Consider the following 12,520-nt stretch of genomic DNA (forward strand, 5'->3'; position numbering starts at 1 on the left):
AGAGAGAGAGAGAGAGAGAGAGAGAGAGAGAGAGAGAGTGTGTGTGTGTGTGTGTGATGGCTTGATGTGTGGGAGGGGCCTCACGTCAACACTGTGAGCAGGGTGAAGCGGCCCGACGTGTCGGTCTCGTACTGCAGCTCGACGACTTTCGATATTCGCAGGGCGTCGGTGCCGATGGCGCCGGCGCCGGCGCCGAGCAGCAGCGCGATCTTAACCTTCTTCCAGGTGCCCAGGTGCAGCGGCCAGGCGAGGAAGACGGGCAGGATGAGGATGACGGCGTCGGTGCAGAGGGCCAGGGCGATGTCGGTGATGAAGACCTTGCGCGAGTCGAAGCAGGAGTCGGGCTCGACGCCACCGTCCCAAAAGGCCGGGATGGGCACGCACAGTATCGTCTTGACGGCCTGCACGGGCGTGTAGAGCACCGTGATGAGCACGATGAAGAGGTAGATGCCCCGCGCGATCTGCTCCTTGACGGCAAAGACGCGCGCCATGAGCAGGAGGGGCGTGACCTTTGTGAGGTAGACGGCGGGGCAGTAGAGGACCGCGCTGGCGTACAGCCACTGGCACGGGAGGACGCAGTTAGCACGGGCTTTAGCAGCTAGTCTAGTTCTTTTCTTGTAGCCGCATGGTAGTTCAGGTTTCTTGGAGGAAGCGAGGCGCAGTGATGGCCTACCAGCTTGTAGTTCTTGAACGTCTCGGGTGCCAGATCCCAGGCGTGGTAGCCATCTCCATAGTGATGCACTAAAGTTGTCCACGGCACCTCCCAAATCAGCATGCTGTTCTGGCCAACTCGTCGTTAGAGACCTCGACAAGACTCTCGGGGCTCACTGGTGAAAATGCATGATATATAGGCCAGGGTCATAATCTGCAGCGGCGGCCACAGTCAGCAAGTGGTCGTCAAGAAGCCTCGGTGTGATCAAGCATCACCCGAGCGGTTTTGGCTCCCACAGGATAGGACTTACAAATGCTGTCAAGCAAAACCCTGGGATCATGGGCACGCGGCAGCTCTGGCGTTAGCCGGCCGACCATATTCCCGCCCGCATCCTCTAACGACCGCAGATGGTGCGAGAATGAAAAAAGGGGGGATACACATGTCATGGGTGGGAAAAAAAAAAAAGGAAACACATACAGTTTTCGGCCCGCACAGGCGGAGGAGACGGCCCACTTGGCATACGAGCGGGCCAGAAAGAAGCCGAGTACGAGGACGGCGGCCGCCATCTGGATGGCAAAGTTGAGGCCGCGCATACCGGCGTCGGGTGAACAGCCGGGGCCGAGCGGCTCGGCGTCGGGGGGCCAGGGAATGGCGCCGCCGACGCCGCCGACGCAGTCCTCCCGTCTCATGGTTCGGCGTGGTGGCGGGCCCGGCAGTGCGCGTCGCTGCGAGGCCTGACGCAGCGCCCGGCCGGCATCGCTACCCCCACGGGGCTGGGATCTCCTCTGCGCTCAGGAGGGCTAGGGTGGGTGGTTGGCTGTCAGGTTTTGCTTGGATCTTTTCTTCTTTTTTTCGCAACCGTTGACGGCCCCTCAGGCGTAGCAGCCTGCTGGCCGTGGAAGTAATGCAGGATTTTCCTTGACGCTGGAGGAGCAGAGGTTTCGCTCAGGCGAGTCGATGGAGAGCGGCCATGGCCGAGGAAGGCCGGGCAGCAGCGGTGTGTTCTGGGCCGGTGCAAAAGGAGCGCTTGCGTCGTTGTTGCTCGGTGTGGGTAGATCGCTGAGATTCGCGCTGGCCCGGCCTCGGAGCAGGGACCTTCCCTGGAGCGTGCGCGGATGGCCATGCTCCCGCGGGCGGCAGAGAAATGGGTTGGGTGTCTTGGAGGGATTCCCCTTGTTCCTTGTTCCAACCTTGTTCCCTTTAAGCTTTAAGCACGCGTCTCGACTGACAACAGCGCAATGTGGGCTGCATCGCACAGTGGATTCATTCGTCCTGCTGCCAATCTGTTCTGGCCATCTGCCTACCATCTTCCTCATGCAGCTACAGTATTGGTGGGTTGTAAGGTGGCACGTTAGGAGCCTCACTGCGGCGCCTGTCGCAACCCATATAGGCGTCATACGTTGTTTTGCCAGTGGCCCAGTGCAGATACAACAGCTAGACTCGATACAAGCTAAACCGCCGTATGCAATACGACACAAGGGTACCAAAGCCTATCATACGAGCGAACTCACGCTTTGAGATTGTCGGAACAGAAGCCGCGTGGTCAACATGGCGCGGCGGCCAGCAGACTCCTGCCAGCTGCACTTTGGATATGTACCGACCCGCGGGTCGGTTAGCCAAACCCACACTGGAAATGCAATGATGGCCGGCGCAGGGTAGGTGCCGGGCAGGCTGGACGGCAAAGTGCAGGGTTGGTACTTGGAGGGAGGGGCCGTCCAATCGCGAGCTTAGTTCCGAGACGGGAGAGCCGCTGTCAAAGGCAGGGGCGCCGAAAAGACGTGAACCAGCGGGGAGCCGGCAGCAATTCCCGCGCCGCGTCAAGGTAACGAATGACTGGTGCAAGCGCGAAACGTTGGTTGCGGAGCCTCGTCGCCTTGTCGAGTCTGTTTCTGTTTAGACATGCTGGCGTTGTTGGCCCAAACCCCAATGACCACAGGCGGCGCCCCTTGTCGAGTCCAGGCCCAAGACGTTTGTCTCGCAGGCTTCTTTGTTGGATGCCGGTTCTAACATGACGTTCGATCGGCGGGCTTGGCTTCCTTTGCTCTGGAAAATGCACAATATTAACGATCAGATAGGCCGGCTCTTTGTCAAGACTCGGATGCGGTCATCAAGTACACAACTAGCCACATCAGGATTTGCCCTTGGTATTGTGCAACGAATGCTGGGAGTGGCGACTACATTGTAACAAGCGGGTAGATAGAAATAAATGGCATGAACCCCCCTGAGGCCGGAACGTGATGTCTACGGCAAGAATCGTCAACATTAACGACAACCTTGCATCAGCATTCTTTGAAAGATATCACTTACTCGGTACTCGATACAGCGAACCCATCTATACCATACGATGCGCTATTCCACCGTCACCGCCATTGCTGGCTTCGTTTCAGCTACGGCGGCCGAATCATCTCCCCCGCCCGAGTGGGGGAAGCCAGCGCTCCCGGGCCTGTTCCCCTCTTGGCCCTGGTGCGTGCGGGTGAGTTGCCAAGTACCTACCTCTCTCTACTCTAGGCAAGGCCTCGCACCCACGCTAACCAGCCTGCCCTCATTCGCAAGGTGCACGATGTCAAGTCGGGCGACACGTGCTGGGCCATCGCCGAGACGTACAAGATCACGGACTGGGACCTGAAGCTGTGGAATAACTACTTCATGCTCAGGACGTGCGATCAGCTCGAGATCGGCGCCCGGCTCTGCGTGGCCTCGTACAACATCCCGGACCCAGCCAACGCCCCGCCGCCGCCGCCGCCGCCGCCGACGCAGGCGCCACCCGCGCCCACTCCGCCGCCTAGGCTGACGACGACGCCGCCCGACGACCAAAAGACGTTCCCGTTCACCTTCTGCGGGCGGTGCCCCCACGACAGGAACGACCTGTGCCAGTGCCAGGAGAAGTCCCGTGGGCACAGGGGTATTTGCAGCTTTTACAGGCCTTGGTGGGTCTTATGTTTCGTTCTACCTCTCCATGTTCTGTTGTTCCCCTGCATTGCCGATGGTTGTTTTGATAAGATTTACTGACCTCACACTTCTTTTGTCCCTAGTGACGAGCGATGCGATTACATTGCTCCTTGCTAATCTGGCCCAGGGGTGGTATCGAGGGGAGCGGAGAATAGGATCCCACCACAATCTTGTCATGTTTATAAGAGACGGGTGTTTGTTTTGTTTTAATGACGAATTCGCTAGAATTAGATTCATCTTGTAGAAACATGAAGCACGCATGTCTCGGAGCCATGGAGGGGTTATTAGCTGTGCTTTATCGTTCTTTGAAACAAAAGGGAGGGGGTTTGCTGTCCGACTCGACCCGCTGGACGGAGATTCCCAAACCACCGGCATGTCATGCCTCTTGTCATGTTCCCATATCACGGTACTCGTTCCATCGTCAAATCTTGCCTGGACGCCCGCTCCACCGAACCGCCGTCTATCATGGTATAAATCCGAACGAGCCATGCATGTTTCACCCCTGGAAATGCCCTGAAAACAGCCCACCGCCCACGCAATCAAGACTGCTGTCTCGCCTGCGTCCTGCTCGACGGGCGCCGCGCCGCCTCGTCCCGCGCGCCCGGTTCGCGCGCCGGCCGCACGTACTCGGCGATGCGCTGCGTGATGCTCGGCTTGCGACGCAGGGCCGGCGTCGCCATGACCCCGCGGGCCCCGACCAGCCCCTCCTCCTCCTCAATGCTCGCGCCCCTGCCCGCCGAAGACGTCCAACTCGGACGCTTGGCGTGGCGCTGCCAGGACTGCTGCTGCTGCTGCTGCTGCTGCTGCTGGAACGCCGACCCGCCGGCGCCAAGCGTGTATGAGTGGCCGCTGTCGCGCTTGGACCTGCTGCGGCTGCTGCGCGGGGGGTTCACGGTAGTTGTGCCGCCCGCGCTGGAGTTGGATTGGGCGCCCTGGTCCTCTTCGATGCCGCCGAGCCTTGGCGGCGGCGGCGGCGGGGCGGCCATCTGCCAGTAGAAGGGGTTCGGCGGCGGCAGCTGCGGGGCGGGGACGCGGCCGGCCAGGCCCTGTGCCGCCGCCAACTGTCGTCGCCGGAGCGCCTGCTCCTCCCTCTCGGCGGCGCGGCGGACGAAGAGCTCGTAGTCTGTGAGTTGCGGAGCTTGCTGCTCGCCAGTTTGGTCCGCAGTGCGCTGGGGTTGATCTTGCGTCACCCCTGTGATGCCTCCTTCTGGTTTCGCTGTCGGTGTCGCCGAGGAGTCGATGACATGGCTGCCTCCTGCGTGGGCGTCAACGACGCCAGCGCGGGCTGCGAAAGACAATTTCTCATCCGGGTTCGATTCCAGGACGGGACTAGTGGGAAAGGGGCCCTTGGAGTCTCGAGGGGAAGAACCTTGCTTTTCGTGCGAATCGACCCTCAGGGCGAGTGGCTTCCCCTGCCTCTGGCGGTGCTGGCTTGGCTGTGTTGCATCTGCGCTTGGCGGCAGCGACGCAGCGGCGTGCGAATGGTCGCCACTAGGCTCTTCTTCGGCGATGTCGGAGGAGAAAGAGGCAAGCCTCCGGAGCTGAGAAGTCAGCTGATCATGCGCCGCAGAATCGTCGAGCGTCCTGTTGTGTCGGGCGCTGCTGCGCGAGTAGAACTGGTAGCCCTCGCGAACGCGGGGGTCGAGGCGTGAGAAATCCGATGCGGCATGCGTTGGGACGTATGCCGCCTTTTTGACTGGCTGTTGTGGCGGCTGCTGTTGTTGCTGCTGCTGCTGCTGCTGCTTTTGCTGCTGCTGCTGCTGCTGCTGCTCCCGCGGCGAGAGTGTGCTCGAGGATCGTAGTCGCAGCCGATCCATCAAGCTCGGCTTCCTTGTTAGGGGTGCGGGTGGCATTGCGACGGCTGCAGCCTGCAGGGTGTCAGCCGCAAACGCCGTCTGGGGACGGTTTGGCGACGGCGGGGATTGGGCGGGCGCGCTTGTGCGCTGCTCTTGGACCGAAACACGAGCGGACGTCGGCTCGGCGCGGCTGTCGTCCGGCGCTTGCTGGGCAGGTGATCTCTGCTGGTCGGCGACGGCGACGTCGTAGCCCGAGGAGGGCTCCTTGGCTGGCTTGGGCGTCCTCGGACGCCTGAGCGAGCTGGCGCGTCGGAGCAGACGGCCAAATATACCAGGCGGCGGGCCCGCAGCAGCAGCTCCAGAAGGAGCAGTGGTGTGACAGACAGCCGTTGGAATATTGGCAGCATGAGCCGTCGTATTGCCGGCAGTATGTGCGGGGTGCGCCTGACCCCCTGCCCCCCCAGACCCGGACTGGGTCGCTGGGTCCGCCAGTGTGACGCCGGCCGGCTGGGGTTGGCGACCTGTGTGGCTCGTAATCAACGGCTGCAGCTGCGCCGACGCAAGCGATCCCGCTGCCTCGGGTTCTTGCCACGACCGTTTGCTGTGTCCAAACAGGAGGCTCCGCCGACGCGACGGCGAGGGTGCTCGTTGTCTCTGGGGGCGTTGGTGGTGGTATAGGTCTTGGTGTTCTTGGTGGTCTTGGTAGTGCTGCCCTGCTGCTGCTGCTGCTGCTAGTGTTGACTTTTCTATCAGATGGGCGCTTGGGTCGAGCGACAGGTCGGCCGACTGGAAAAAAGAGGGCGGCAGAGATTGCCGATGCCAGGACAGACGGGCCTTTATGCGGCAACCAAGGGCGGTGGTGGTGTCGTGGTGGCGCGACGAGGAGCGGACGAGGGCTGCCTGGGCTGCATCCTTATGGTCGAGTTGGACACGCCCGTCAGCGGCGCTTTCTCGCCGTCCCGGTCCTGCGAGCTTCCTCGTGCCCTCTGTTTCCATGGCGGGCTCGGTGGGGGCTGCGGGGGCAGCAGAGACAAGGGAGACAGCAGCCCGACTTGACTGAATCGCGGTATATTAGTGACCTGGTGGGCAGCACGCGGCCATGGTGGTCGCGGGATGGAGCTGTGCGACGGTGGCTGCGAATGGGAGGCCACGGAAAGAGCGGGCTCTTCTGCACAGCTCGTCTGTTGTGCCCAGGATGGAATGAGGTGTGCCGGATGCCAGCCAGAAGTGCCAGACCAGGACTAACAACACTGCGGCGATGCTCGGGAATGATATTCGTTGGCGTCGTCGCCTGGTTCCAGCAGCTGGCTCCAGCAGCCGCACAGTCGCTTAAAGGCCGTCGAGCTCTAATGGCAGTTGCTGTTGGGGGGGTCCTTGTCTTGTATGTGTTGTTTCACTGTACCGACTGGCACGCCCGCCCCTCACCGACAGGAGAAACATGGCTGCCCGAGAGCACAGTAGTAGGTGTGATTGTTGGTATCGACGCCCTCGTCTCAGACGCCCCGAGGGCTAGCGTGCGGGCTAGGCCCACATGGAGCAAACGTGCAAACATCGCCGCCGACCCTTGTCTCGAGCTCAGACCCAGCCCTGCTAAGTCCAACGACCCAGATTGCCAGAGCATTCCAATGTGCCTGTAGGTTGGTCCCCACGTTCAGTCTCACCTTCCTCCCTGCGGCTGCATGTGCCGCACTCCTCCTTCTTGGTACATGCCCTGACGTGGGCACCTATGTATGTACTTAGCCTCCTCTGTGTCACCTAATTAAGCGAGAGCTTTCCAATCCCGAGTAGGACAATGGCACGAATGGGTCCCAGCATTGCAGCGTTCCTCGATGGCACTGGGCCCAGGCCCTCACAGCTCGTTCGTTGGCTTGTTGGCTTGGTGGCTTGCATGCACCTCAGCTTGGCCGGGCTCTCAAGCCAGGGTCAAGGACATGTGCCCAGCCTCTGCCTCCTGCTGTGCTGTCGATCTGCCGCTTCTGCGCGCCCCACCACCCTGACCAGGCCTGTTGGACGTTGGGCGTCACATTCTTCTTGAGTGAAAAAAAAAAAAAACACTCTTCCCATTGCGCACACAGCTTTCGAGTTATTTTGGCAGGAGCCATTGTGGGGTTTGTTTTCTGCGCGTGAAGAACAGCCGCATAACTGCTCTGATTGTGCCCCAGAGATGGGAACACAGGATGCATCCTTCCTCGACAAAATGAGCGCCGCCCTCGGGAATTTCTTTCCCCAGCAAACCCACAGCAACAAGACGCCGCGCCGTTGTGTGGCACGTCAACAGTCGCACGGGCTTGCTCGACTCCTCGCCTTTGTCCATCGGCCCTAGCGGCGGCTCCTGGGGAAAAAGATCAGCTAGCAGGGCTTCCTTGTTGGGCAGGGCTAGCCCGCCCTCCAGCCCTCTTGCAAGCCATGCCATCACCTCTGTCAAGCCACCGCTAACTCCAGCGAGTCAGGTTGGCGCTTTGTGTTGCCGACCCTCCCTCTTCTTTGATACTGAGCTGGACCATGCATCGCGATTACTGATGCCTCGAACACCCTTGCAAGACACGCGCCGTGAGTGCCATTTTAGTCGAACAGCCGTCGCAGTGACGAGATCAGGCTGGGCCACACTACTTGAGGTGTATCTTCTCGTAAAATTCGGAACCCGCTTTGCAGTGGGTGTCTGGTCAGAGAATGGAGTCAACCATCCAAAACAGGCTAATTTGGCCGTGTGTGCTATTTTCCAAACACTGCGCCCACTAGTAAAGTAGAGGGGTCGTTCTTCACCGCCCAAAAGTATCGTTGCGATCGTGAAGTCTTCGCCGACGTTGTGAGGCTATTTAGAAGCCATGGAGCCGCCGTTTTAAGTGCTGTTGGGGCTGTTGCTTTTGAGCACGCCGCCTGCCAAGTGACGAGGCGGGCGAGGCACACTCTGTGGCCTCTCGAGAACTGCAGTGTCGCTTCCCTGACGTCAGCATGCGGCGAACCCGCCAGTCTGGGCCGTCGGATTCCGCCAACGGAGACTGGCTGCATGCTTGGGTCCGGGCGACTGACAGAGCCGCGGGAGCCGAAGGCTTGAGAATCTGCATGGGTCCTTTAGGGGACCCTTTGCTGCATTGGTCTTGGGCCCGGTCTGGAGTTCTTCCTCGCCTGAGACTGTACTAGCGTCTTTGCCCTCTGTTCGCCCCTCAAGACAGAAAGAGGATGGCTTTGGCAGTGCTCCTAGTTTGGAGCTACGACGCTACCCTCGTAGAGCGTTGATGGTTTATCAGCATTTACCGTCTGCCCCAAGCCCTTTCATCCTTCGGCTGTTTATGGATGGTGCCGTCAATCCATATATCAAATATGGTCTAGCAAATTCGATAGTTCCCTGTGGCGCCCAAGGCCGGACCCTGTTGGCTGCTGCCAGTGTGGTCGCTCAAGAAGCTCCAACATATCCTGTGACCTCAACAACTCTGAGGCGGCGCTTGCTCTTCCAGCGTGCTTCGAACCGTCACAAGGGGCGCCACGCATACACACACACACCCCCCGCCCTTCAGCTGAACTGGCAATCAAGGCGAGGCCGCAAAGCTGCTGCACCAGTTCCTGATTTGCCACCAACGAGTTTACAGTTCTTACGTGCGTACGTGAACGAACCCACACGACTAGCTAACAATGGAGCGGTGCCGACTGGCATACGCTGGCCGTGGCTAATCATGCACATCGTACAAGAGACGCATGGCTGGACCAGGAACGAGCCACCATGGGCTGCTGAACGTCAGGTCTAGACCCGGGGTCTCAGTATCCAAGCTGGTGCGGGCTCGGCTTCTGCGAACAACAAAACAAAGCAGCGAGGGGGTTTTCGCGAAACGCCCCCTGCTCACTCTCCTCCCGGTGGTTGCGGTCCGCCACCGCCCGCTGCGAGGCCTATGGCGGAAATGTACCGGTGCGTGCCTGCGCGCGGCTGCAAGGCCTGCCACGAGGTCCCAAAGGCAAGGGCGCGGTGGCGCCGGGAAGGTTGCGTGCGCTACCGCCACCGAGGCGGGCCTTCAGCTGCGATGAGGTATTATGCTTCGAGGCACTTGCCTGTGTCTCCCCTGGCTGCAGGTAATCGACAGCAACAGCAGGCGGCAGGCTTCTCGATTGGGACGCCCGTCCAAGGCTCCTACGGGGCTGTCTCCCAACTTGGTTTTCGCGATCCAAACGTGTTGGCGGGAATGGTAATCTTTGTCGTTGGCACGCGGTGGTCGTCCTTGCTCGTCCGTCGTGTCGTCCAAACTTGCAGAGAAGCCTGTCCAGGTCGGACGAAATAAACAAAAGATGAGAGCAATGACGCGACTGGCTGCACCGCCAGCTTCCAGGATTTTGCCGCGCCAGGTGCCGTCAAAATGAGCCACACCTGCTGGAGCTCTAGCCTGCCTATCACCGCGCGAATGACGTATTGCAGCCTGGGCGCGAAGCCACAATTCGACGCTGGCCTTTGACGGCATCTATTTCGCAACATCAGGTTTTTGGGCATATTCACGTGTGGTTATTCTATCATATAATCACAGCTTATCGCCGCCGCGCTTGACATAGTTTGATCTAGCTTTCCCAATCTAGGGAAGCTGAGTCCACGACGCCTTGTAATTGTGCGAATCACATCACGCCTCCTTGCATCGCAACCGATCTCGCCAATTCCCCTCACCGAAACCAAGAAACTCTATCAGTCCCAGTCAAACACCATGGAAGGCGTAAAAAAGACGTACAACGAGCAGTACGAGAAGTGGGTCCCATGGCTGGAGGACATCTTCCTGCGGTACTTTACCAAGGACAACAAGGCCTCTTACACGGCCAAAGGTGAGCAGCACCCCGTCCGACACCAACTAAATAGACAAGACTGCTCACTCACCCTCCCCGCCTCCCCCAGATAACCTCAGCAAAACCAAGGTTACGGGCGTCAAGGAGGTTGACACCCTCCAGGACGGCGTCAACAACACCGTCGGCGACCAGCTGGGCCAGGAGGGGCTCGCCCGCCCCGTCGGCGACCTGGTCTCCAAGGAGGGCCTCAACCGGTTCGAGCGCCAGGGCAAGGACGAGCAGGGCCGGTACGTCGGGCCCTCGACTGTGACGCAGGCCGGCCAGTCCGTCGCCGGCGCGGCCAAGACGGGCGCCGAGTCTGTTGGCGGCGCCGTCGGTGGCTTGTTTGGAGGCTCCGGCTCAAATAAGTGATTCTATCAGAGGGGTGTCGGAAAGTTTTAGCTTCTGTTCTCGGATGCATCCGGTTGTTTTACTAAGCTCTGTAATATCATATGTATATGTCTTTTGTCTGTCTTCCTTCTAGCTGGCAGCTTCATCTAACAATTCTTCCGGCCTCTTTTATAAAATCGACTTCACAATGCCCGTTGGATAAATAAATGATTCCTTACAATGTGAACAAAGCACGTTGCGATTTCAGACAGCTGCTAGGTGCAACCCGAGGTCATTGTCATACACCAAGTTAATTTGCAAATAGTGGAAGGAATCAAGCAGCCTCGAACCAATCTAGGGAACTTACGATACCAAGCCCTCCGAGCTAGGTTCGTCGCCAAAATCATAGAAATACATTAATTAAAGAGTAATAAACCTGCCTCAAGAGACAGTCCAGCGAACGTCATTGAAGATTGATATCCGTTGAAGTTGGATTCAAATCACGCAGCCCTCATCTCGATAAATACAAGTGACAAGCACTGTTCCCAGCTACGCCTTTACTTAACAACATCACATACTCTATGATAGCATTATTGCTCTCTGGTATCTACGCAAAGACAACGACAACAGGCCCTTGTAACTCTCATTAAACCTCAAATACAGTAAAATGCAATGCCTACCCCATAAACAGGGACAAAGGCGTCAAGGCCAAAGTTGCCCGCCAGCACAACCAGCCCCCTCACAGGCAGACAAACACCGTCGACGTCCCGGTGGGCAGCGTCGTCGTCGATGTGAACCTGACGACGGGCCCGTACCCCCCGACGGCGGTGCTCAGCTGCAGCTCGCAGCCGCCGCAGTTGAGCCTCACCGTCTCGGTCACGACTCTCCGGTGCTGCGTGGCCACCGGCCCGGCCGTCCGCTGCGGCTGCACCACGCGCGTCGTCCGGCACGCCGCCTGCCTCTTCACCCGCTCCGTCGTGTCGCCCCCACCGGCCGTCGTCGTCGGTGCTGCCACTGCCGGCGCCGCTCGCGTGGCGTGGTGGTGTAAGTCTCGCCGGCCGAGGCGCGTGGCGGCGCAGACGGTGCTCCACGACGTGCTCGGTTCGTTGACGGTGCGGATGCCGAGGATGCGGCGCAGCGGGCAGAAGTAGACCTCGCGCGGGATGAAGAGGTCCCGACACCGCCCGCAGTCGACCTGCGCGAGCAGCGTGCGCGTCGACGGGTACACCGTCTCGTAGCCCTCCGTCGTGCACGGGTAGCGTGGTGTAGGCGTTAGAGTCGAGGTGCACGCGGCCGCGTCTGCGTCTGCGCCTGCGTCTGCGGCCTCGCGAATCTCTGAGGATGGTGCGCCTCGTCGCTGTGGTAGCGGCTGGATGCCCTCCACGTCGATCTCGGGCTCGGGCTCTTTCGTGTCGGCCCTGGGTGTGGTTTGGTGGCCGATCCTGCCTTCGCCTCGGGCCGGTATGCCTCCTGTTTCCGTGTAGGTGATTGGGACTAGTATGGCTAGGCCTAGTGCTTGAGGGTTCATGCCGACAGGCGAGGCTGTAGAGAGAGACACTGCCGAGGCGGCGAATAGAAACTTCGCTAGCAGATCCATGATGTGGGCGGGGTTGGGGTCAGGGAGATGGTAGCGGGGTGGCGTCTACTGGAGTCGACGGAAGGGCGTGTGAGGGGGAAGACATAAACTGTCAGGTTGACAAAGAATCCCGGCGCTATGTTTCGAGTGACAGCTAGGAGTCTGGGGTAGTGCCTTTGGATGATGGCGTTTTATACCAAGCCTTGCTCTATCGGTTGAGGTCCATGTCCCTGGAGAGTTGCGGATGAGCCTAGGCCGAGCCTGGACCAAAACTGCCCATCTGGGTGGGCCACCCGGGATTTAGGTGAACAGGTTGGCGAAGGCCTCACTGATGGTATTCCCCGGGAGAGTAACCTCACACTGACACATGTATGTACCGGCCGCGGCTTGATGGACTCAGTCATCGAGGATGGGGACTGATAG

The 12,520-nt window shown here is 59.7% G+C and overlaps 7 protein-coding genes across 7 annotated transcripts; 3 read left to right on the top strand and 4 right to left on the bottom strand.

Annotated features, from left to right (window-relative positions):
* Positions 1-80: 80 nt before the first annotated feature.
* On the bottom strand, positions 81-1,775 carry GGTG_03248 (hypothetical protein; the record flags this gene model as incomplete). The annotated part of the gene is made up of 5 exons (XM_009221027.1): positions 81-560; positions 674-741; positions 963-982; positions 1,130-1,437; positions 1,512-1,775. 5 exons carry the CDS (start codon positions 1,773-1,775, stop codon positions 81-83), a joined length of 1,140 nt encoding a protein of 379 aa, XP_009219291.1.
* A 425-nt stretch (positions 1,776-2,200) lies between these two features.
* On the top strand, positions 2,201-2,549 carry GGTG_03249 (hypothetical protein; the record flags this gene model as incomplete). Its single annotated transcript, XM_009221028.1, has 2 exons — positions 2,201-2,307; positions 2,357-2,549. The coding sequence occupies 2 exons, from the start codon at positions 2,201-2,203 to the stop codon at positions 2,547-2,549; spliced, it is 300 nt and encodes a 99-aa protein (XP_009219292.1).
* Positions 2,550-2,996: 447 nt separating this feature from the next.
* On the top strand, positions 2,997-3,718 carry GGTG_03250 (hypothetical protein; the record flags this gene model as incomplete). Its single annotated transcript, XM_009221029.1, has 3 exons — positions 2,997-3,125; positions 3,206-3,579; positions 3,685-3,718. The coding sequence occupies 3 exons, from the start codon at positions 2,997-2,999 to the stop codon at positions 3,716-3,718; spliced, it is 537 nt and encodes a 178-aa protein (XP_009219293.1).
* GGTG_03251 (hypothetical protein) lies at positions 3,586-6,944 on the bottom strand. The gene has a single exon (XM_009221030.1). The coding sequence runs from the start codon at positions 6,391-6,393 to the stop codon at positions 4,141-4,143; it is 2,253 nt and encodes a 750-aa protein (XP_009219294.1). The 5' UTR covers positions 6,394-6,944; the 3' UTR covers positions 3,586-4,140.
* Positions 6,945-8,812: 1,868 nt separating this feature from the next.
* GGTG_03252 (hypothetical protein) lies at positions 8,813-10,761 on the top strand. The gene is made up of 3 exons (XM_009221031.1): positions 8,813-8,995; positions 9,085-10,191; positions 10,262-10,761. Exons 2-3 carry the CDS (start codon positions 10,077-10,079, stop codon positions 10,561-10,563), a joined length of 417 nt encoding a protein of 138 aa, XP_009219295.1. The 5' UTR covers positions 8,813-8,995; positions 9,085-10,076; the 3' UTR covers positions 10,564-10,761.
* On the bottom strand, positions 9,233-9,842 carry GGTG_03253 (hypothetical protein; the record flags this gene model as incomplete). The annotated part of the gene is made up of 2 exons (XM_009221032.1): positions 9,233-9,379; positions 9,522-9,842. The coding sequence occupies 2 exons, from the start codon at positions 9,840-9,842 to the stop codon at positions 9,233-9,235; spliced, it is 468 nt and encodes a 155-aa protein (XP_009219296.1).
* A 499-nt stretch (positions 10,762-11,260) lies between the features above and the next one.
* Positions 11,261-12,118, bottom strand: GGTG_03254 (hypothetical protein; the record flags this gene model as incomplete). The annotated part of the gene is made up of 1 exon (XM_009221033.1): positions 11,261-12,118. One exon carries the CDS (start codon positions 12,116-12,118, stop codon positions 11,261-11,263), a length of 858 nt encoding a protein of 285 aa, XP_009219297.1.
* Between the last annotated feature and the right edge of the window lie 402 nt (positions 12,119-12,520).

The sequence above is a fragment of the Gaeumannomyces tritici genome, assembly GCF_000145635.1.
Source record: "Gaeumannomyces tritici R3-111a-1 unplaced genomic scaffold supercont2.2, whole genome shotgun sequence".
Lineage (NCBI taxonomy): Eukaryota > Fungi > Ascomycota > Sordariomycetes > Magnaporthales > Magnaporthaceae > Gaeumannomyces > Gaeumannomyces tritici.

Bases quoted from the DNA above. Each gene is read 5' to 3' on its own strand.
- GGTG_03251 (XM_009221030.1), bottom strand. From the start codon at position 6,393: ATGGAAACAGAGGGCACGAGGAAGCTCGCAGGACCGGGACGGCGAGAA.
- GGTG_03252 (XM_009221031.1), top strand. From the start codon at position 10,077: ATGGAAGGCGTAAAAAAGACGTACAACGAGCAGTACGAGAAGTGGGTC. The intron at 10,192-10,261 runs GTGAGCAGCACC...CGCCTCCCCCAG, and splicing joins GGCCTCTTACACGGCCAAAG to ATAACCTCAGCAAAACCAAG.